The sequence below is a fragment of the Danio aesculapii genome, chromosome 5 (genome assembly GCF_903798145.1).
Source record: "Danio aesculapii chromosome 5, fDanAes4.1, whole genome shotgun sequence".
In the NCBI taxonomy this organism is placed as follows: Eukaryota; Metazoa; Chordata; class Actinopteri; order Cypriniformes; family Danionidae; genus Danio; species Danio aesculapii.
The window spans coordinates 68,231,450-68,257,316 of NC_079439.1; the positions used below are offsets into that span (position 1 = coordinate 68,231,450).

At 35.2% G+C, this 25,867-nt stretch overlaps 1 protein-coding gene across 1 annotated transcript in view; it reads right to left on the reverse strand.

Annotated features, from left to right (window-relative positions):
• Window positions 1–431: 431 nt before the first annotated feature.
• The window catches only part of rps6ka4 (ribosomal protein S6 kinase, polypeptide 4), a 46,282-nt gene continuing 20,846 nt past the window's right edge, over window positions 432–25,867 (reverse strand). Inside the window, 9 exon segments of the mRNA XM_056458770.1 lie at window positions 432–5,377; window positions 8,115–8,278; window positions 10,380–10,539; window positions 12,361–12,558; window positions 15,530–15,700; window positions 16,827–16,920; window positions 19,102–19,235; window positions 19,352–19,477; window positions 21,554–21,715. Coding sequence (XP_056314745.1) covers window positions 5,168–5,377; window positions 8,115–8,278; window positions 10,380–10,539; window positions 12,361–12,558; window positions 15,530–15,700; window positions 16,827–16,920; window positions 19,102–19,235; window positions 19,352–19,477; window positions 21,554–21,715 — 1,419 coding nt within the window. The 3' untranslated portion in view covers window positions 432–5,167.

A 25,867-nucleotide genomic window follows, 5' to 3' on the forward strand; every position in this document is an offset into this window, starting at 1 on the left:
GCAATTCACAACTTTTTCATTTAGTGGCTAATTCATGTGAATTTGTACGATCTCATTCGTACTATTTAGTATGAATAATTTGTTCATACCTCAATGACAGTTGGATTTGGGAGGGGGGGGTTATGCCACGCCTCCTTTTTAAAATCCTATATTTTCGTACGACTGAACTCGTATAAATTAACCACTAAACTGACGAAACATAAAATAGTTACGTTTCCTCAAGAGATCAGGCTGGAAACTTTACATAAACACTCTGTTTAGACTTATTTTAAAGGGGCATAACTGGTCTGCTTTAAAGTTACTTATATTGTAAGAAATATTGTTATATGCGTTGTTACTCAACAACAACACTGCATTATTTTCCCAGCATCGTGCAGCCCTATTTGCATCATAACAAAGAAACACATATTAGACTTGAGAAAGGAAAAAAAGAGTGGAACAGACATTTATATTTTATGCTTTGGATTCAGCAAATGTTCTTAACGCACAACAATGCACCTCATTCATTTGTTTAACAGTGTATTTCGTTTCCGCTCTATGATGCTGTTTTTAATTACAAAACTTTTTTTTTTTTTTTCGACAGAACGACATTTATCAAGAAGGATTGGGGGAAAAAAAACAAAACAAAACATGCAAATCAGAAACTGAACAAAAACATACTCAGACACAGCAAGCTCACCCTTGAACGGTAAAATTCAAATAATATCTATTAAAATTCGGTAATCAAATAACGTACATTTTGTAGAACTTCCACAGTGCACACGATCATATAAGAGCGGACGACTTGTTCTATCTGACGAAAGTCAATAGAGAGACAAACGAAACTAAGCTACGTTAATCAGAAAGCCGTAACACTGTAAATAAAGATACAAAGAGCAAGTATAAAGAAATAAATAAAAAAAATTACTGTTTTTAAAGCCCAAAACACATTGACATGACAAATTTTGTGCGACAAAATAAAATTGCCTAAAAATGATAGTGTAAAATCAGTGTATTCAATGTTACATCATCCCTTAAAAAGCCGTATGACGTAACTGCTAATCACATCCAAAAATATCCAATACCCCCTCAGAGGTTCAGATTTTGTTCTGAAACCATTTCATCGATGAAAAGCAGATCGGAGCATCGCTTGTGAACGACAAAGGCATTTAAAAAACCAAAAACTAGTGCATCTCATGTGCAAACCTGTATTACAGACAATAATATCCTCCATTAAGTGATTATTTTGGCACAAACAAACGATTATAATATTCCAACAATAAAAAAAAAATCAGTCTGACCATTAAATTGTTCATACCTCCCAGCGTCACACCTCTTAAAAAGTAAAAGCGAAGTTTATATAACATAGCCGGAGGTGTTTTACTGGGACCTCGACACCTGCTTGCGTCTTAATAAAACCGTCAACTCCACCGCCCAGTCTGAATGCTAAATGTTGCTTGGTCGATTTTAACACAGCACGTACAGCAGAAAGACTCGACACTAAAACATCGAAATATTGCAAGACTAATGGCTGTGAAGATGTTCATATAAAACAAAAAGAGCAAAATAGGAAGGGATGCCACTGCCATCCTCTCTCACAGTGCAAGAGGGACACTCGATTACAGCGTTTTGGAGGCATGATTAGCAAAAGCCCTTTGAATGTGAGGGATTGATTGCTGTCTGGTGATGCTCAGCCCTTACAGTCGAGTTGAACAGGCAGTGGATGTCGGGTTTCAAGTACACCGATAAAAGTCTGAGAAAAAATAACGGCAAACCAGGCTTAGTTAATCGGCTCATGTGGTGATCCAAAATCTCAGTCAAGTAAACTAGCGATTGTATATATAACGTGATCTCCACAATTCAAGCAATAAAAACACAAAGGCAGAAAAACATTGGTGAATCTCACAGAAAACTGTGAAGGAATGTCTTGGGTATATTTCTCTTCAAAAGCCTCAAAAGAGAATTCATTTTGTGGATTTGCAATGTCGTTAAAGGGTTAGTTCACTCAATTTTAATTCTGATGTTATTACTCTCCGTCGTGTTCACGTTTCAATCTCCCGAGATCTTACTTCATCTTCAGGAACATAAATTAAGATATTTTAGATGAAATCCTGGAGCTCTCTCAGTCTCCATAGACAGCGAGGGTCCTGAGATGTCCAAAAAAAGGAGCCAAAAATGTTTTCAAAACATTCAGTGTAACTTCAGTGGTTTAACTGCAATCACACAAAGCTCTAAGAACCCTTTTGTAGCTAAAAAAAAAAAAACCCTGGAAGAAATTATTTTTGTCCAATATCGTTTACATCAGATTAGAGTTCGCATTTACTATGGCCTATCATCTTTACGATCATCTTCAGGAACACAAATTAAGATATTTTAGATGAAATCCAGGAGCTCTCTGTCTCCATAGACAGCGTTGGACCTGAGAAGTCCAAAAAAAAGGAGCCAAAAATGTTTTCGAAACATTCAGTGTGACTTCAGTGGTTTAACTGCAATCACACAAAGCTCTAAGAACCTGGAAAAAAACCCTGGAAGAAATTATTTTTGTCCAATATCGTTTACATCAGATTAGAGTTCGCATTTACTATGGCCTATCAACTTTACTATCATCTTCAGGAAGACAAACTAAGATATTTTAGATGAAATCCTGGAGCTCTCTCAGCCTCCATAGACAGCGAGGGTCCTGAGATGATAAATTTCCAAAAAAAGAGCCAAAAATGTTTTCAAAACATTCAATGGGACTTCAGTGGCTCAATTGTAATCATACGAAGCTCTAAAACACTTTTGTATAAAAAAAAAACCCTGTAAAAATGACTTTTTTGTTCTATATCGTTCAAATCAGATTACAGTTCCCATATATGATGGCCTATCGTCTTTACTATCATCTTCAGGAAGACAAATTAAGACATTTTAGATGAAATCCTGGAGCTTTCTCAGCTTCCATAGACAGCGTGGGACCTGAGATGTTTAAAGTCCCAAAAAAAAGGAGCCAAAAATGTTTTCAAAACATTCAATGGGACTTCAGTGGTTGAACTGCAATCATGCGAAGCTCTAAAACACTTTTGTGGCGAAAAAAAAAAAAACCTGTAAACATACTTTTTGTCCTATATCGTTTGCATCAGATTAGAGTTCGCATTTACTATGGCCTATCATCTTTACTATCATCTTCAGGAACACAAATTAAGATATTTTAGATGAAATCCTGGAGCTCTCTTAGTCTCCATAGACAGCGAGGGACCTGAGATGTTTAAAGTCACAAAAAAATTTTTTTCAAAACGTTCAATGTGACTTTAGTGGTTCAATTGTAATCATCCGAAGCTCAAAGAACACTTTTGTGGCAAAAATACCTTTTTTGCCTATAGACCATTTCACTGTGAGGATGTCATTGACCCATGAACATTTCCTGCTTGTTGTCAAACTATAATAACTGTAATAAGAGGTAATGCAATCATAATTTAACATTAAAACAGCTATCATGACAATATTTATCAATAGGTTTACGTTTTTGAATTCTCAAAAGCTACAGAAATTAAAAACAGAAAACAGGAAATACATTAGGACTGTTGATATTGTTTACATGCCTCAAAATGGTCTATATTGTTTACATCAGATTAGGGTTCGCATTTACTATGGCCAATACGACAATTATAGACAAGATACAGGTAAACATAGTCAAAGGTTTTCTTGGAGCTTCGTATGATTACAGTTGAACAACATGAAATATTTTGACAATGTTTTTGGTTCATTTCTAGACTTTAAACATCTCTGGACATCTTGCTGTCTATGTAGGATAAGAGAGCTCCAGGATTTCATCTAAAATATCTTAATTTGTGTTTCGAAGGTGAACAAAGATAAGTAGTTAATAACAGTTTTCTGTAAACTAACCCGTTAAAAGCCAATAAATTTGGCTTTTTTCATATGCAAATATCATTTATCTTTTTTTTATTAATATACAATTCTAAGTACAAGTGGAACAAGAATGCTAAACCGTAAATTAGCACAGAAGCGTAATCCTATCAAAATCTAAAGAAAAGATCTGCAAGTTCTCAACAATTCTAACAATTTGCAAAAAGAGCAAAGATGTAGAAGCTTACTTACGTAAAATCCAACACAGCGCATGAAGCAGCATTCATTAGGTCTCAAAAAACAGCTAATTGTGATGATGATGATCAGGGCTCAGTAAACTACTAAGGACACAATTGGGTTAAGACAAGCTTTTTGGGGTTTTAAAAATGGTCTAAAAACCAAACTGACCACTGCTCACTCCTGAAAAATCCCTACAACTTTAGTAAATCAACTTGCATGAATTCTTCAGAGTCAGAGTCACAGTAAGTAAAAAAATAGCATCGTCTATGCCTTTTCAGTGCTAATGTTTCACTGGGTGTCTTAAGTAAAGGCAGACAGAGTAGTTTTAAATGTCAAAAGAGAGTTTGTGCTATGTTTTTGTTTGCTTTTTTATTTTGAGGAGAAATACCCCTGACATTTCCTTATGAGATTCACCCAAAGGTGTCGATATCCTCAAGTCTTGAATTGTAACCGCCGATTCGGTGACTGTGAGGTCTGACTTAACAGCTCAACTCTGAAAATCGTAAAGGTTTAATATTCTACAGCCATGCAAACATCGAGAAAAGTTCTGAAAGTAGTGATATGCAAATAGCCTGTACACGATTCACATAAAGCTTTGCTCGGTGGATCTTTAAAATAGACGTCCACTCTTAATTCTCACATATGGCTTTGCTCTCTTGCGGCTTTTTTGCCCACAAGTCCCTCATTTCCCTGCTTTCCCTGATCTTAGTTACACGTGTTTCTGCAGTTCAAGACCTCTCTAAAAGCATGTGGATGCCCACCACATAATATAGCATTTTTACATTCATTAAAATCTCTACAGTCTAAAATGATATATATATTTGTGTGTGTATATATATGTATAAAAATGAAAACACTTTTTTTTATAATGTAGATCATTTCCTTGGCATAGTATTTACAGAGAGCCACCATGATTAAAAATCCTCCAAAATGATTTGGAAATCCAAAAGACGGACTGTTGATCAGGGCTTTCATCTTGGAGACTTCAATAAATTTGTTGTCGTATCAAGGTTGTTTTGCTCAGTCTTTGTTTTTACAGGTCCTGCAAATGCTTTTGGGATACATTCTCTCACCGCATCAAAGCAGCTTTTCAGTCAGGCGGGAGTCACAGTTTGGGGTCCTCGTGTGGATTCAGAGATTGGCAATTCTGCGTCTTGGAATGGGAAGCGGATGAGGACGAGGAGGAAGAGGAGGAAGATGAGCTACGTCTGGTCTCTACGCCAGTACTGGTCATTTTCATCTTGCGGCGTTTTGCTAGTGGCGCGTTGTCGACACTTTTGAGGAAAAAACCCTCACGCTTCCCCCGGTTAAAAGCCTGTGGGGAAACAAAACAGATAACTAAGACAAAGTTGGTAACGTTTTACAATAAAGTTTTATTAATTAACTTAGGTATAAAGTATCCAACCAGCTCTTTAAGATCTCAAAACTCAGGGCTTCTGGTAGCACCCAGAATAGCAAAGTCTACTAAAAGAGGTTGAGCCTTCTCATTTATGGCTCCTAAACTCTGGAATAGCCTTCGTGAAAATGTCCGAGGTATAGTTAAGGATATATACAATGCATTACATAATGGTATGATGCATGTGCTCCATGCGGGTGAGTGGGTTTGACAACCCACATGTTAGACACACTGTTTTAACGCACCAGCCATCTCGTTAGAAATACTTACAGGTTTTATATGTTTGTTTCAATTTTCATTTGTTTTCTATTTTCATTTATAGCACTTTATTTTCGCATCTCTTGTTCAAATACAATATGAACAGCAGCTATGCAAAATTTTTTCGTTGTTCTCTATTTCCACCTGGGGCGCCACTGGAGACTGTGTTGCGGCATTGATGGGATCCGAGACCCGTGAAGAGATGATGCCAACCATCGAGGACTTCGAGGACAACACATACACTTAATAGACTAATACACTTCATTAAACATGTACACATAGACATCACCTATATGCTAAAATTAAGGTTAAAGCTGCTTTGAAACAATAATAATTATAAAAAGCGCAATACGAATAAACTTGAATTGAATTGAATAGAGTACATCCAGAAGGTTGTTATCACAGAATAAAGCCCATACAGGCTTATCAGCATTGTACAAGACTGAAGGGCTTTATTCTGAGAACACAACCATACTTTAGTCCAATTTATTACAAGGCTATTTTCCACAAAACATAAAAATTGGACACAAAACATTGTGCTGAGCCTTAATAATTATTAATTCTTTAATGAAACACAAAGCTGAGAGAAAAACAGAAAACAGCTGATGGAGTATACACTAACCTGTGCATTATTCAGTCACAAGATGGCGCCAAACTGTCAAAAATGCAAAGCTGATAGAAACGAAACGGACTGAATACAGCATGTACTGACCTACAGATTATTCATTCACATGACGACACCAAAACCACAGCGTGAAAGACAAGCAGATGCATTTGAATGTAGATGTAAGAATATGGATTTGAACGTATTCAATGACAGTCAAGGTGATTCGAAGTTCCCGGATGAGTCTGCGTTATTTAGCAGTTGTCATCTCAGAATAACACCTTGGAATATCTCAACTGACCAATCAGAATCAAGTATTCCAGACAGCCATGTAATAATGTTAATGCATTAGTTGAGATGAACAAATGTTTGCAACACATTAGATAATGTTAGAACCGTGTACACTTTACAATAAGGTTCCTAATGCTTTGTTAATAATAAATCATGTTAGTAAATGGTCCGCAAACATGAATAACATGCAAGATGGAGCTGAGGTTTCCACTTTAACTCTCCAAACGAGGCTGGGTATTCATGTTTTTGGACTCTTTACTTGTTAATTAACACATTGTATACCCTCTTCAGGCCCAAGGTGTTTTTTTACATGCATTTTTTATTTCTCTTTGCTTTTTGGGCTTATTAGAACCTAATTAGAATAAAACCTAAGTATCATCTTTTAATATGATGTACTTTTAGAGAAAAATTATGTCCATATATGTGGACTCGTGGTCCGAATTTACATAAAACACTTTTTCCTGAATGTTTTTTAATGCATATTTAACATAGAATTATTTTTTTTAACTTGCTTTGACTATCAGAGAGTAAAAACAATTTTTTTTCCCATTTTGGACAGTTAAAAATAGTGTTTGGGACATTATATATGCTGCAAAACCTTTGCAGGATGACACTGTATGTCTGTAACAACATATAAAACATTTAAAGTATTTTAAATAGCCACTTAAGAGCTAAAATGTGCTGTCCACATATTTGGACACTCAAGGAGGTTATTTTAACTAATCCAATCTTAATGTAAAGTGTTAAAAATTGGTGAAAAACAAAGGAAATAATTTGTCCTTTTTGGCTGAACATATATAAATATAAATAGAAAGATGTATCAGATTATTAAGATTTGTCGCTCAATAGATGTCACATCACATCCAGTGTAGATAGAGTCACTTATTACAATATTTTACTGTATTTAGTCGTAACTTGTGGTTTTGAAAGCAGCTCCTGCATTGATGCATTTGACACCAAATTCCACATAGGTGATGAAGTGCTTTTAATACAATTTATTTAGTATTTTATTCAAGGAAAGATGTATTTGAACTGGCAAAATGTATTCATTCACCTGATGCAATCATTCTTTTTGGCTTTTAAATGTAATATTATAGTTTGTAAGAGGTAAAGGGCCATTTACACAGAACGCATCTTTGCCACTAATAACACTGCAGAATGGTTTTGATAAGGGTTTTTTGAACGTTGGTTAATGGTTTAAATTGAGTGAGTTTTTCTTTTAAACAAGCTAAACAATCTGGCAGCAAAACAATCGCTTTTCCTTTGAAATATGATTATTTTGCTTACCCCATTGATAGATAATTTAGCTTTTTAAAGAAAAAAAACTCACTTAATTGTGACATCTTATTTGTGAAAATAAAACAAAATTTTTACTTGTCTAGAAAATGCTTCTTGATTAAAGAATTCTGAGATATTTAGACTAGAAAAAAGATAAAAAGTCCAAGAAAAGCAGTGCACACACTCAATATAGCAGACAAACGGTGTAAAATGCAGATACTGGACCTTGTAGGTGGCATTGACATAGGTGCGGACGGTGGGACCGGTGGACTCCAGAACATCAGGGGTGCAGAGCGGGGTCGAAGACATGACGCCGCCTCCCTGAAGCCAGGCGTTCTCCTTCAGAGCCGAGAGCTTCAGCCGCCGCTCTGGATCCACGGTTAGCAAACCTGCGAGCATGAAGAGGGAGATAAAACTTCAGATAGCTAGCATTGGAAGCCAATTTGGAGGCTGCCAGCATAAGGATCCTTCAGCCACTAAACCAGCCGTCCTCGGGGACCATCGCACTCTTTCCTTCCACCAGGGCACCGAAGCTCATCCATCTCAATCTAGATGATCAGATGACAGCTATAATAACAAGCACTTGTGCTGAAATTGGACTGAAATGTGTTTGAGAGCCTGCGGGTCCCCGACGACTGGGTCAGGAATCACTCATCAAAAAGCTTCAGAGAGCTATAAAAGTATTAAAAAGGATTTTGCAGCTATTTCAGGGTCGTAATCAATAGAGACTCGGAGTGTTGGGTGAACGCAAGTAAATTTCACAGGTCTCAGTGGCCTGAAACCATAAAAACTGCAATTCAGTTACTGTTGCTGATCACCAGCCGTTTCGCAGAAGGCTTCATAAACTAGTAAAACAAGGGCTTTCCTGAGTAAATCCTCAATCTTAAGCCTGATTTAAATCAGTCACATTCATCTGACCTAAATGGATATTCAGGAAATGGAAGAATAATAATAACCAATCATGAATACTGATTTGGAAGTACTGGAGGTCAAATTAGCTAAAAAAATTTAAAAATAAAGTAATAATAATAATATCCAGCTAGGGTTGTCAAAAGTATCGACTATCGGTACTAATTAGTGTTGTAACGAAACTGAATTTCGATAACTTTTGATACTGAAATTTTAAAAACATCCATTTCCCGCTAACATTTAAGCGATGTTGAGCGCGTTCATAAACACTGCTGATTTGCCATTGTATTAACGTGCTCAACAGAAACGACTGTGATTGGTCGAAAAGGTCATCAGTTCACCGCACTGAGTGCTCGCAGTAGAAAAAGTAAACACTGAGTGGATAAAGTGTGTTATGTCAGTCCTGTTTTTTTTCATTCCTCAATCAAATGAAAGCAATTTGAGGTCGCCTGCTATATTTATTTGACGGAGGAAAAAAAACATATGTTTGAACAAAAGGCATATGCCGGTTCTTAAATAGGATTCAGTCAGTGTTTTCGTTTTTTGTAATCTATGAAAAATATCTAGGGCAGGACTATTTATTTTATTCTTTTTTTTGCTTCTTTGTTTATTCTGTTTTTCTATGCTCAGCTAACAGTTTATCTCTGTTTTTCCAGCATTAAAAACGCTGCAGGTGCTTGAAGACGTGCTGTTGTTAGTATGTTCTGTGTGCTGTTTACATGTTAAAATAAATCAGTATTTTAAAACGTAATTTTTAATGTGTTAGACACAAAATAGACACCAATTATTTTTTAATTAAATAATAATTTAATACTAATCTGACCAGTTAACTGTTAATATTCGGTTAACGAGCGGCGGTTGTCGGTTGGCAAAATTAACCGAAACGAGCATCCCTAATTTAAATCAATCACATTCATGTGAGCTAAATGGAAATTCAGGAAATCACAGAAACCGCCAACTGATTTGGAAGTACTGGAGGTAAAATAAGCTAAAAAACAAAGAAATAAAACAATAATAATAATCTCCAGCTAAAGTTGTCAAAAGTATCGACTATCGATTCATATCGGTACAAATCAGTACTAATTAGTGTTGTCACGATACTGAATTTCGGTACCTTTTGATACTGACATTTTAAAAACATCCATTTCCTGCTAACATTTAAGCGCTGTTGAGCACGTTCATAAACAGCGCTGATTTGCCATTTTATTCACATGCTCAACAGAAATGACTGTGATAGATTGTGAAGGTCATCACTTCACTGCACTTCATCGCTGTTTAGCAGGTGCAAACACAGATACAGGGACAAGATCAGCTGATCTGTCTATGAGTTGACACCTCGGATGAATCGACTGATCTTTGCAGCTTTAAAATAAAACAAATGATCTAAATGTTTAAAATCAATTTGATTCAGCCTTTGGCCAACTTAGAAGTATGACCATTTAAAAACTATGGTTCCCAAACCCTGTAAAAATATTATTTTACATTTATATATGTACTCATCTAATATCAATGATCTAAAAACAGATACATTTCAGAGTATAAGCACTGCAAAAACCAGTGACCAAAGCAAACTATCAGTACCTCTCACTAGATCTTTGGCCTCTTCGGACACGCCCTTCCAGGCTTCTCCATCCAATGAGAAATCGCCCTCTTTGATCTTGTGCATGATGTCAGCAGCGTGCGACGATGTCATTACTTTTTTCTCACTCTGGAATGGAACTTGGCCAGAGAGCATGGTGTACTAATAAGAAGAACAACACTACCTGTATTAGTATATGTCAGTATATATATATATATATATATATATATATATATATATATATATATATATATATATATATATATATATATATATATATATATACATATATATATATATATATACATATATATATATATATATATATATATATATATATACATATATATATATATATATATATATATATAGTAAACAATTGTCAAAAACATTCCCCAATGCTGATCTCCAATGCTGAAGAAAACAAACAAAATACTCTCCAGCACAGTTGTACATACCAAGGTGATTATAGTCTTGCATTTGTCCACATATTCAGCCACAGAATGAGTGTTTATTAATTCTGAAAATGTTTATGATTTTTGCTAATTATAATTATTATTTTTTATTTTTCTAAAATACAATTAATTAATTTATGAAATAAATTAAAATAAATTAGTTTTTTATTATTTCTTTTTTTTCAGTAACTGACCAATAGTTTTAGTCAACTGACCACTAGTTTTAATCAACTGACCAACAGTTTTAGTCAACTGACCACTAGTTAATCAACTGACCATCAGTTTTAGTCAACTGACCACTAGTTTTAGTTAACATACCAAGTTTATTCAACTGACCAACAGTTTTAGTCAACTGACCAAAAGTTTTAGTCAACTGACCAATAGTTTGTCAACTGACCAATAGCTTTAGTCAATTGACCAATAGCTTTAATCAACTGACCAATGGTTTTAATCAACTGACCAATAGCTTTTATCAACTGACCAATGGTTTTAATCAACTGACCAACAGTTTTAGTCAACTGACCACTAGTTAATCAACTGACCATCAGTTTTAGTCAACTGACCACTAGTTTTAGTTAACATACCAAGTTTATTCAACTGACCAACAGTTTTAGTCAACTGACCAAAAGTTTTAGTCAACTGACCAATAGTTTGTCAACTGACCAATAGCTTTAGTCAATTGACCAATAGCTTTAATCAACTGAACAATGGTTTTAATCAACTGACCAACAGCTTTAATCTCCTGACCAATGGTTTTAATCAACTGACCAATAGCTTTTATCAACTGACCAATGGTTTTAATCAACTGACCAATGGTTTTAATCAACTGACCAATAGTTTTAATCAACTGACCAATGGTTTTAAATCAACTGACCAATAGTTTTAATCAACTGACCAATAGTTTTAATTAACTGACCAAGTTTAGTCAACTGGCCAAAAGTTTAAATCAACTGACCAATAGTTTTAGTCAACTGACTAGTGGTTTCAGTTAAATCACCAAGAGTTTCGATCAACTGACCAAAAGTATTAGTCAACTGACCAAGAGTTTTAGTCAACAGACAAATAGTTGTAGTTAATGGACCACAAGTTTTAGTCAACTAATCAATAGTTTTACTCAACTGACCAATAGTTTTACTCAACTGACCAATAGTTTGTCAACTGATCAATAGTTTTACTCAACTGACCAATGGTTTGTCAACTAATCAATAGTTTTACTCAACTGATCAATAGTTTTACTCAACTGACCAATAGTTTGTCAACTGATCAATAGTTTTACTCAACTGACCAATAGTTTTAGTCAACTGACCAATAGTTTTAGTCAACTGACCAATAGTTTGTCAACTGATCAATAGTTTTACTCAACTGACCAATAGTTTGTCAACTGATCAATAGTTTTACTCAACTGATCAATAGTTTTACTCAACTGATCAATAGTTTTACTCAGGTGACCAATAGTTTTAGTCAACTGACCAGTAGTTTTAGTCAACGTTTACTAAAATAACCTTGGTACACACACTCTTACACCTACCAATATGACCCCAAGGCTCCAGAGGTCACACGCCTGGTCATATCCCGAGCTGTGAAAGAGCTCAGGCGCTGCGTACTGCAGCGTAAAGCAGGGGGTCTGCAGAGGGGCACTCCCGCTCCCCGCCGGAAACAACCGTGCAAAGCCAAAGTCAATCACCTTCAACACAGACTCATCCGACTCATCGGCGAACAGCACGTTCTGCAGGTGAAGGTGAAAAAGAAACACCGCTACGTATTAACATAATAAACCACAAGAGGTTCTACGTTACAGTCGTTTGACTTCATGAGCATCTTTGATCCAATTATGAAGCATCACGATGCATTGAAACAGGCAATGGGTATCGAATCATGAGGCAGCTGCTTTAAACTATAACTGAAAGATTTAATTTTTGAAAAAAAAAAAATAAATAAATGAATAAAAATTGTCTGATGAAGATTAATGTCGGCAGTCTAGTGCACTTTTCCTCAGTGCTTTTACCTGCATGTAAGAAGCCACATTTAAATTTCTCAGCACGGAGACCAATCAGCACACGGAGAGCTGAGCACAGAGTGAATGCTGAATGTATAATATCACCGGGTGAAATCAAGCAAACTATGAGTGATGATCACACAGCTGACGGGAGAGCCGAATGAGAGAACTGACTAGAGCGTGGCCACTTAGTGGAGCAACAGATGTGAGCATAATGCCTTTCTCAACACATGACAGAATCCTTTTATACATTTAGACAGAGAATTGATTAAAAAAGGCAGTGAAGATGCCCATTTAGTCGTTGTATTTGTGTTTATTTCATTGAGCATATTTGTGTTCATTTAGCTGTTTGTAGTTCTATTCAGACATCGACAAATTGGTGTGAAAAATATTGATTTATTAATAAACATTAGGGCTGCACAATATTTGAAAAATCTGACATTGCGATATTTAGGCTGTTTCTCAATTCTAAGAATGCAGAGAATGGACTTGCGTTCTTGTGAAGACCGGTCTTGCCAGTTCACCGTCACATTTAGGGTAACTCCTGAGATAAATAAGTTATATCTCCAAACCTTAATAATAAATCTATATACAGTAAAATGATGCACTTCTCACCTGCTTTATTCAGCAGCAATGACTTCTGGGGCTTCTAGAGCAAGTTTGGTGCTCAAGTCTTGTTTACAATAAATGCGTAATTTAATAAATAATATACAGTTTATCCGGAAAGCATTTATAGCGCTTTACTTTTTTCACATTTTTTTATGTAACAGCCTTATTCCAAAATGGATTAAATTCATTTATTTCCTCAACATTCTACACACAATACCCCATAATGACAATGTGAAAAAAGATTCTTTGAAATTATTGCAAATTTATTAAAAACAAAAACCTGAAAAATCACGTTCATAAGTATTCACAGCCTTTGCTCAATACTTTGTTGATGCACCTTTGGCAGAAATTACAGCCTCAAGTCTTTTTGAATATGATGCCAAAAGCTTGGCACACCTGTCTTTGGGATTTTTTGCCCATTTCTCTTTGCAGTACCTCTCAAGCTCTATCAGGTTGGAAGGGAAGCGATGGTGTACAGCCATTTTCAGATCTCTCAATAGGATTTAGATTATTCAGATGTTCAATAGGATTTAGGTTTGGACTCTGGCTGGGCCACTCAAGGACATTCACCGAGTTGTTGTGAAGCCACTCCATTGATATTTTAGTGGTGTTCTTTGGGTCATTGTCCTGCTGGAAGGTGAACCATCGCCCCAGTCTGAGGTCAAGAGCACTCTGAATCAGGTTTTAATTCAGGATGTCTCTGTACATTGCTGCATTCATCTTTCCCTCTATCCTGACTAGTCTTCCAGTTCCTGCTGCTAAAAAACATCCCCACAGCATGATGCTGCCACTGTAGGGATGGTATTAGCCTGGTGATGAGTGGTGCCTGGTTTTCTCCAAACGTAACGCCTGGCATTCACTCCAAAGAGTTCAAATTTAGTCTCATCAGAGCAGAGAATTTAGTTTCTTATGGTCTGAGAGTCCTTCAGATGCCTTTTGGCAAATTCCAGGCGGGGAGTGGCTTCTGTCTGGCCTCTCTACCATGCAGGCCTGATTGGTGGATTGCTGCACAGATGGTTGTCCTTCTGTAAGGTTCTCCTCTCTTCAAAGAAGAACGCTGGAGCTTAGACAGAGTGACCATCGGGTTATTGATCACCTCCCTGACTTAAGGCCCTTCTCCCCTGATCACTCAGCTTAGATGGCCGGCCAGCTCTAGGAAGAGTCCTGGTGGTTCAAAACATCTCCCACTTACAGATGGTGGAGGCCACTGTGCTCATTGGAACTTTCAGAGCAGCAGAAATGTTTCTGTAAACTTCCCCAGCCTTGTGCCTCAAGACAATCCTGTCAATCCTTTGTCTTCATGCTTTGTTTGTGCTTTGACATGCACTGTCAACCCTTGGACCTTATAAAGACAGGTGTATGCCTTTTCAAATCATGTCCAATCAACTGAATTTACACACAGGTGAACTCCAATTAAGCTGCTGAAACATCTCAAGAATGATCAGTGGAACCAGAATGTAGCTTAGCTCAATTTACAGCATTACGGTAAAGGCTGTGAATACGTCTGTACATGAGATTTTTCAGGTTTTGTATTTGTAATAAATTTGCAACAATTTCAAAAACTCTTTTTTCACATTGTCATTATGGGGGATTGCATGTAGAGTTTTGAGGAAATAAATGAGTGTAATTCATTTTGGAAAAAGGCTGTAACATAAACAAATGTTGAAAAAGTGAAGCGCTATGAAAACTTTCCGGATGCACTGTAAATACTTCTCGTTAACTTTTGATCGCAGTTGTATCTCTTCTAGCAACAACAATGAAACCCCTTACGTGTCATATAACAAATAATATGATCATTATTAGGCTGTTTAAAAGACTAAACATGTGTTCTATCAGATATTTGAGAATCAAACACTTTAAAGAAAGTTGTAAAGCAGCACCCATTGACTTCCATAGCTTTTTTGGTTCCTGCTATTGAAGTCAATGGCTGCTGGTTTCCAGTATTCTTCAGAATATCTTGTTTTGTGTTTAACAGAAGAAAGAAATTCATAAAAGTTTGGAATTTAAGTAAATGGTGAAGATTTTTTCATTGTTTGTTTGAACTATCCCTTTAATAAAACTCTATTCGATGTATTTAATTCTGTCTCTGTACCTCCGGTTTGAGGTCTCGGTGCACAACTCCAGCCTCATGCATATAGCTGACCGCAGACACCAGGCTCTTCATCAGCTGACTGGCCTCCCATTCAGCAAACATCTTCCTTTTCCTGATTCGCTCCAACAGCTCTCCACCACGCAACATCTCCATTACCAGATACGTATGGTACTGGGAGAGACAGAACACAGAACATGGCAATGACAAAAATGGTAACAGTAGCAAAAAAGCAAAATAACTACATGGATTATGAAAATAACCTGAAGAATGTCTTTATTTTTACAGCTAGCTGTGTGTGTAGTGTTTAGCAACACTCCGCTTTTTCTAAATATTCTCAATTTACAACTCCCCTATAGTTTTACAATTTTTGAATCCATTCAGACAATCTCCGGGTTTGGCAGGAGAACTTTTAGCTTAGCTTAGCATAGAACATTGAATCGGATTAGACCATTAGCATCTCGTTTTGCAACAATTGTCCTATTTAAAGCGTGACTCTTCTGTAGTTACTTTGTGTAATAAAAACGACAGAAAATTTAACAAGTTTACTAGGCCAATATGACTAGAAACTATACTCTCATTCTGGTGTAATAATCAAGGCACTTTGCTGCCGTAACATGGAACAACAGATGCAATGCTATTATGACCCTACTGAAAAAACAGCTTAAACCAGCCTAAGCAGGTTGGCTGGTTTTAGCTGGTTGACCAGCCTGGTTTTAGAGGGGTTTTGGCCACTTCTATGCTGGTTTCCAGGCATTTCTAGCCTGGTCTTAGCTGGTCAGGCTGGAAAATGACCAGCTAAAACCAGCTTGACCAGCCTGGTTTAAGCTGGACATAGCTGGTTTTGGCTGGGCACCCGTCTAGCTAAGCTGGTTTTAGCTGGTCATCTCCCAGCCTGACCAGCTAAGACCAGGCTGGAAATGGCTGGAAACCATCCTGGAAGTGGCCAAAACCCCTCTAAAACCAGGCTGGTCAACCAGCTAAAACCAGTTAACCAGCCTAGGCTGTTTTTTTCAGTAGAGGAAAGATCTGAAAATCATCCAACTTCTACCAATATAGCCAAAGTGGTCACCTGCTTGCAAAGGGAGCATGTTCTGTTCATGTTGAAAGTTACCTAGCTGGCTACTATTTTCATGTACTGTGTAAAATCTATGGTAAGCTAAGCTAAGCTAAAAGTGCTCCCGCCAGACACAGAAATCGACAGACAGGATTTAAAAAAAATGAAACTCAACTGTTTAACTCTAGGGGAGTAAAATTAGCCTATTTTTAAAAGAAAGTGGAGTGTCCCTTTAAGGCATACCTGATCAGTATAGACCTCATGGAGTGTGACAATGTTCGGGTGAGATTCACACTGGCGTAGAGCTGCGATCTCTCTCTGAGTCATGGCCTCCATCCTACAACAGCAAAAAGACCATGAGTAGGCATTTGTGATGTGTACTATGACACTAGAGCGTTTTAAAGCTGCGATTCATCAGCAGATTGCTTGTATGTCAGCTTATAGACAAACCGGCTGATCGAGAGAGTTTGCGGAGAGTTTGGTGAACTGATGACCTTCACAGCCAATCACAGTCATTTCGGTTGAGCTCAACAGTGCTCAAATGTTAGCGGGAAATTAACGTTTTTAAAATTACAGTATCAATTGGTACTGAATTCCAGTATTGTGGCAACCCTACCACAGAACCATATTAAACAGTCTGTATAAATATTTTAAAAACACCAGAAATATATGCAGCTTAGAAGTCTACACAGCTGAGAAAAAAAACAGCATTTTGAAAGATATCATCTAACTTAACATGAACACATCTAATAAGGTTAGAAATGTAATATCTATTTAACAGTAACACTGCCTCTAGGAAACTATTTGGGGGGAATATACAGTCCCTTTTTGAAAATGTTCATTGCACCATCCACCAGACAGAATATGAAGAATGCAAAAAACCTCTGCGAGTCAGCAGTTCAAAACAGGCCTAAATCAGCAAGGTACCAGTACAAAACACACTCAGCAAAAATGTTTTCTAATTGGACAAATCTTTAAAGAATATTAAAAAAAAAAAAAAAAAAAAAATATATATATATATATATATATATATATATATATATATATATATATATATATATATATATATATATATATATATATATATACTGTATATGACAATCAAACATACGCATTTTTAGGCATTAAATAAACAATATTTAATACTTGTCTCCTATAAAAGTGCATTGTATTTATGACGGTATAACGGTATTTAAACTGACACCGTTGCTATTTTTTGATGCCGCGGTATACCATATAACCGTATTACCGCCCAAGCCTACGGCTGGCATTGTTGGGTGGAGTTTGCATGTTCTTCCCATGTTGGCATGGGTTTCCTCTGGGAGCTCCGGTTTCCCCCACAGTCCAAAGACATGCGCTATAGGTGAATTGAATAAACTAAATTGGCTGTAGTGTATGAGTGTGAATATGAGAGTGTATGGGTGTTTCCCAGTACTAAGTTGAAGCTGGAAGAGCATCCACTGTGTAAAACATATGCTGGATAAGTTGGCGGTTCATTCCGCTGTGGTGACCTCTGATGAATAAGCTGAAGGAAAATGAATGAATGAATGAATATACACAGCATTATTTTTTTTTAATAGCGAACACCCCTACTGCACTAGACAGTTGAAGCATACTTTATTAAAAAAATGTAGGGTAACACATTAGTTTAAGTCACACTGCACAGTATTAACAAACACTACTATCTTAATAATCTACTAATTAGCGGTTTATTAATAGTTGGTAAGGTAGAAGTTGGGTGTAGGTTTTGGGAAGGATCAGGTATGCAGAATAAGAACATACTTTAACTACTAATGAACAGTTACTATCTTAATAATAGGCAAGTAATAAGCCAGTTGTTATTAGCATGAATTGTGACCTAAACTAAAGTGTTACCAAAAACTCTACATACCATTAAACCAAGCTGAGAAGATTAAATTATTCGTTACTGATTGGTTTGCTTTATTTCAATGCACTACCCTGTTATATCATCAGTATATTGCTTTACATTATACAGGTCTTTCATAATTAGCCAATTACCTTAACTTATAGGTAGGAAACCGCAAATAATGACTTTGAAATTATGTGAAGACATGCATGTCATTTTCATGTGTTTGAGCTAATCTGGAATAGAAAAGCAATTAAAACAGTTAATACATATCTCTATATATGCTAATACATATATATATATATATATATATATATATATATATATATATATATATATATATATATATATATATATATATATATATATATATATATATATTTATATATATATTAATGTATGCTTTCCTTTAACATTTTTCCGTAAAATGTTTGTTTACATGTATTTTCTGTACTAAAAATGCATTTAATAACTTTTGTTGATAACAAAATCTGAAAACAAAAGGATAATATATTTGTATGCAAATTGATAATAATGTACCCTCTATGGTATTAAGGAATGTGAAGTGATTTTGTTGTAAAATGAAACTGTGCATGCTGGTTCTAGTTAATAAAGCAAAAAAATAATAATAATCTGGTTTTATATCTCTACCTCCGGCTAACGATTTTCACAGCGTATTCCTGACCACTCTGCTTGTGTCTGCACTTCCTGCAGACTGAGAAACTGCCCTCGCCCAGTGGAGACCCCTGCAGACACAGCTCATAGTGCTGGAAAAACTGAGACTCCTGGAAAAACAGAGAGAAAAAAACAACACTCTTTCACCTTTTTCCTTTTATAAAATATGTATTATATATACACACATATATATATAGATTTTTTTTTTTACAGAACAGTTGTTCACCTTCAGCATTGCACTGCGCTGGACTGTAGCAGAACCAGGCCGGTCAACGTTAACATGAGCATCCAAAACATCCGCCATCACCACATTCTTATTGAACAAGATAGAAGGAGCTACGAAAGAGTAGCCCTGAGAGGAAGAGAAGACAGAATAACAGAGTTTACTTTGACAAGAGTAAAAAAAGTCTCCAATTTGACAATCCAGTCAAAGTCTCTTCAGCTTACTAAGGCTGCATTTATTTGATCAAACAAAACTTTTTGGACATGGCCCATTGATAATCATTTTAAATAACTATGATTACAATTACGACCAAAAATAATCATGATTATGATTTTTCAAATAAACAAGCAGACCTAGTGCTCAGTCAGCTTTATTTTATTATACTACAGGGTGGGCCAATTATATGGATACACCTTAATGAAATGGGAATGGTCGGTGATATTAATGTCCTATTTGTGGCACATTAGTATATGTGAGAGGGCTTGCAAATAACTAATGAAAAAATAAAGGTACGTTTAAAACAAAGCACACCATTGCTTTTCTTGTGAAATTCCCTAATTGAAAAGTTTATTAGGTGTATCCTTATAAATGGCCCACCCTGTAGAATAAACAAAAATAAAAATATATGTTTTAAATTAAATATTTTATCATTTGTCACATTAATAATGACTTTAAAAGAAACAGTTCACTCAAAAATATAAATTTCCTCACTATTTAATCTCTCAAGTGTTTCCAAACTTTTAGGGTAATCAATAGGAAAAACAGATACTATGGACGTCAATGGTTATAGGTTTCCAGCATTTTTCAAAATATCTTCTTTTGTGTTTAACAGAAGAAACTCCCAGGTTTGAAACAAGTAAAAGGTGATTAAATGATGACAGAATTTTCTGTTTTGTGGTTCACTTTAACGTCACATTGATTAGAGTTCTTGTAGAATAAAAATGTTGAACTTTGAATGCTACGTTATGGTTTCCACACAATTAATAAACACCATAAATCCGTTTTTCGACATTGATAATAATCTTAAAGATTTCTTGAGCAACATATCGTCATTGTAGAATGAATTTCAGATCATATGACACTAAAGACTGGAGTATTAATGCTGAAAGTTCAACATTCAGTCGCAGAAATAACATAATACACAAATTATTGTATATGTTTTTATTTTATTTTGTTCAACTAAATAGAGTCTTGGTGCACCTCACATTAGACAAGCTCCAATTTGACATCTTTTTAAAAAACCTTGCGAAATGCCATCTTCTTTCTTTAGCTTTTAAGCCTTCTGAATATTGTGAAGTTTGTTTTCATGTTTTAGTTATGTTATTTTTGTGCTGTGTGATTTGTCATTTCAATTAGTAATGATAGTGTAAATAAAATAAATAAAAATAAAATAAAAGTAGAAAAAAACTAAACTAAATGAAATAAATTTTGTAAAATTAAAAATTACATTAAATAAAAAACTCATAGAAATGAAAAATAAAATACATAAAAACTTAATAAAAAATGTATATAATTATAAATAAAATACAATAAATAAAAATAAACATTTATAAAAATTTATTTAAAATTATTTTAAAAATTTAATTTAATTAAATAAAAAATGTTTAAAAATAAAATAAAATAAATAAAAATTAAATAAAAATTTATTAAAATGAAACATTTAATTAAATTAAAAATTAATAAAAATTAAACAAAATTAAATTTAAAAATGTAAAAATTTTTAAAAATGAAATAAAAATAATATAAAAAATAATAAAAATGTAAAATAAATGTAATAAAATTTAAATCAATTAACAATTTACAAAAAAATCTAAATAAAAATTTTATTAAAATTAAAAATTAATAAAAAATCTAATTAAATAAAATAAATTTAAAAAAATTGTAAAAATAACATAAAATAAAAATAAATAAATTACAATACAATAACACAAACATTCATACAGACACACACAAACATACACACATGCATACAATTTCCACCTTTGAGGTTGGAAAAAACATTTCAAGCACCAGTGTGTGCGTGACAGAGGTGTATCTCACTGGAGTGATCAGTAACAGAGCAGTACCTTGAAAGTGTGAAGTTACACTATCTGTTGATATTAATAATGGAGGGCTGTGGCAGGAGATGTGGTTTAATGTTTTGTATGCATGTATTTGTCTTCATGAAAAGGACACAAGGATATGCGTTTCTCTGTGTGGGAGTACCTGAAACAGACGGTCTGTACTAGGCGGTGTGCTGGCAGGGGAATAAACCGGCTCCATTCCTGTAAACTCCTCTGCAAAGTTTCCCACATCCAGCTCATCCCGCAGTTCAGGGCGAAAGGGACTCTGGACTTTTTTCTCTGCCAAGTCTGACCAATTTAAACCCTAAAGAGAGATCAAGCACAGTTGAGGCGTGTGATCATCTGACCCCCAAAACCTTTGTGACACCTAAACCACTTAAATATGTATGAAGGTCACTGTATTAGGTAAACAAAAAAGTATCAAGTGTCATTTGTTCGGCACATCACATGAAGATTTTTGTTGGGCTGTTAAGATTTTTCTGTGCATGTAAGAATTGAAATGCTGTTCAAAAGTAATAATGTAATAATAATAATTAATATTCATGGAATATATGACTATATGTAACTAATTGCTACACAAAGTCAATCCAAATAATCCTGATTAATGCGTAAAATGCAATAAAGAGATAGGAACTCTATAAAATTGCTTATGGAAGTGTATTTTTATCCATGGTAATAAAACTGAATATACCCAAATGTCCAAAACTTTGTAAAAACTTTAGAAATATTATGTACAGTTGAAGTCAGAAAGTCTTGTTTGTTTCATTTCGGCTAGAATAAAAGCAGTTTTTAATTTCTTATGAACCATTTTGAGGTCAAAATTACTAGCCCCTTTAAGCTAATTTTTATTCCGACTGTCTACAGCAGTGTTTCCCAACCCTGTTCCTGGAGGCACACCAACAGTATATATTTTGAATGTCTCCCTTATCTGACCCATTAACTTCAGATTTTTTAGTCTCTTCTAATCTTCTGATGAGTTGATTCAGGTGTGTTTGATTAGGGAGAGGTCGAAAATGTGTACTGTTGGTGTGCCTTCAGGAACAGGGTTGGGAAACTTGCATGTTCATGAGTTAAAGTGAAACTGCCGAACTGAAGTTAAAGTCAGGCATTCTGCTGATTTGATTCAGAAGGGCACTTTTTTGTCAGACGGCTCACCGGTCAGGTATACATCCGCACTAAAATATCAAGGTGAAAGTCATCATAGCTTGCATAGAACAGACCCAGCTCCCAACCCAACTTTGAGATCAGATTAACGGCGATATTTTTTAATCGTGCGATAAGAGTCTCACGTTAACGCAGCACGTAACCGGCGATAATGTCCCACCACTATAAATATATATATCTATATATATAAAAAAAAAATATATAAAAAAAAAAAAATATATATATATATATATATATATATATTTATAGTGGTGGGCCGTTATTGGCGGTTACGTGCTGCGCCGTTAATCTGTTCTCAAAGTTGGGTTGGGAGCTAGGTCTGTTCTATGCAAGCTATGATGACTTTCACCTTGATATTTTAGTGCAGATGTATACCTGACCGGTGAGCCGTCTGTATATATATATATATATACACACACACACACACACACACTCAGTTGAAGTCAGAATTATTAGCCACCCCTGTTTATTTTTTTTCCCCCAATTGGCGCCACTGTCCTGTGGCTGCTGGCATCCAAGTGGATGCTGCACACTGGTGCTGGTGTGGAGAGACTACATAATATTTGATTTACATAAAATTGATTAGTCTTATTTAGACTATTTGACTAAACAAGACAAAATCTACAGATCTAAACGCAATAAACCTTACTGTAGTTCATCCTTACATACAACAACTGCAGAACAGACACATCATGAGAAAAGCAAGTTATTACACTTTGATTTCCTGCTTTAAGGGTGGAATATTTTGTGATCATTGTCACAATGTAAATTACAAGAATAATAGGAGCGTCTATACTGAAGAGCCTGAAAAACCTGAATTAACCCTGAGGTGTTGCTATTGAATTCAAACTTCGGGTAAAATTGTCGGCCAAACATTCCTGAGAGTCAGAGAGAGCAAGTATTTTTGTGAAAAAACTATTTAAGTGAGAAAAAAAACTTTTAAAAGTTTATCTTTTATCTCCTCGTGTTTATTTGCATTATCTTTGATCAAAAAATAATTACCTGCACAGTCCCTGAAATTACTTTTCTCTGCAGTTGACTGAAGCAAGCCTTTTCTCAAGCCCTCCCCTAGAGCTACCTGTCTCATAAAAACTGCTTTCAAGATCTTATCAATTCCTGATGAATAAAAACAAGACTGTCCCACATTTCTCCGACTTAAAACACATTATGCAAGTCAAACAGGTCGCAGACTTATCTACAAGAGAGGAAAATAGACAAGATGAGAGGAGGACGGAGAGAAGATTAAAAGGTAGTGATGCACTGAAATGCATTTGTGTCTCATTTAGCCAGAAACTATAAGTAAAGTTTGTATTTATCCATCTATCTATGGAATAAAATCACTGTCGTTAATAATTCGTGCGTAAATAAAATTCACGCATCCGTAATTATAAAATCGTAAAGGAAAACGGAGCGTACTCGTATTTTTACGAGGCTACAATTCCAAAATCTGCGATTAGAACAGACACACATACGACATTTTGTTTTTCTGTTTGTTTATGACTGATAATTTTACGATGGGTGTACTTTACAAACACGAAGTCCTGATTACGAGTACGAATCAAACAGCGACACTTCACTGTCAAAATTACGTCACCGCTTCCACAGGCATTAATAAACAAGCGAGAGTCATCGATCATAACGGCGCGCCTGCTGGACGTTCGAGCTTACACACACCGTCTCAGGTAAGATTTCTGTTATTCCCTCGTTAAGAAATGTCCGTCATGAGCTGTAATAAAGGTTGAGACTCAATGAGGTCCTATTTCGCTGTGTTTCTTGGACATTTTACAGAATCAATTCAATTCAATTCAATTCACCTTTATTTGTATAGCGCTTATACAATGTAGATTGTGTCAAAGCAGCTTCACATAGAATCAAAATTAAGAACGGGCCGAGGATAGAGAGTTAGCATAATGTCAGTTAACATTACAGGCAGCGAGCGCAGAGTCTCTCAGTGAATCACTTTACTATAACATGACATATGTTGATTAAGTCACCTATTTTAACTGTTTAAATAACTCTCAAATACTCTAAGATCACCAGAGAACACAAATTAAATTAGACAGATTCATCCAGTATAGGTAGATAAAACAAAGAAAAGTTTACTCTTATCAATTAATTAACTTTAAATAAACCAGAATAAGCTAAATATATTGTGGTAATTAAACAATCACCAATATAGAACAAACACACACGGAAAGAAACACACCGGCTAAATGGTAATATAATGTTTATTGGTAATAGTTTATTAAATATAGTAATACAATATAATGTAACTAATAGTTTAATCAAGTAATATAACAAACAGATAATAACAAATAACATAAACATTTATATCAATAGTTACTAATACCTTACTTTGTACAAATTTAAATATATATATATATATATATATATATATATATATATATATATATATATATATATATATATATATATATATATATATATATATATATATATATATCTGATCATGTCATCTCCTCTCCATACATCAATGAGGGGCTTAATTATTCAGCTTTCAGATGACATACAGGTCTGTGTCAGATGATTGCCCCTCATGTCTGGTTTTGTGGTCCGGGGTCACATATTTAACATTTATTATTTGATTCATAGTCTCATAAATATGTTTAACGTTACAAACTTCTGGTGAGCACAAACCTCAAATATTTAAATTGACTTTTGCTGATATCTTCATTACATAATAGATCAATATTCGATCTGGCTTTAAAAAAGGTGACTTAATCAACAGATGTCCTGTTATAGTTGAACACCGTTCAGTGATTCACTGAGAGACTCTGCGCTCGCTGCCTGTAACGTTAACTGATATTATGCTAGCTCTCTATCCTCGGCCCGTTCTTATTTTGATTCAGTAAAATGTCCAAGAAACACAGCGAAATAGGACCTCATTGAGTCTCAACCTTTATTACAGCTCATGACGGACATTTCTTAAAGAGGAATAACAGAAATCTTACCTGAGACGGTGTGTGTAAGCTCGAACGTCCAGCAGGCGCTCCGTTATGATCGATGACTCTCGCTTGTTTATTAATGCCTGTGGAAGCGGTGACGTAATTTTGACAGTGAAGTCTCGCTGTTTGATTCGTACTCGTATCAGGACATCGTGTCCGTGGAGAAACTGTAAATTCGTGTTTGTAAAGTACACCCATCGTAAATGTATCAGTCATAAACAAACAGAAAAACAAAATGTCGTATCTGTGTCTGTTCTAATCGGCAGATTTTGGAATTGTAGCCCCGTAAAATTACGAGTACGCTCCGTTTTCCTTTACGATTTTAT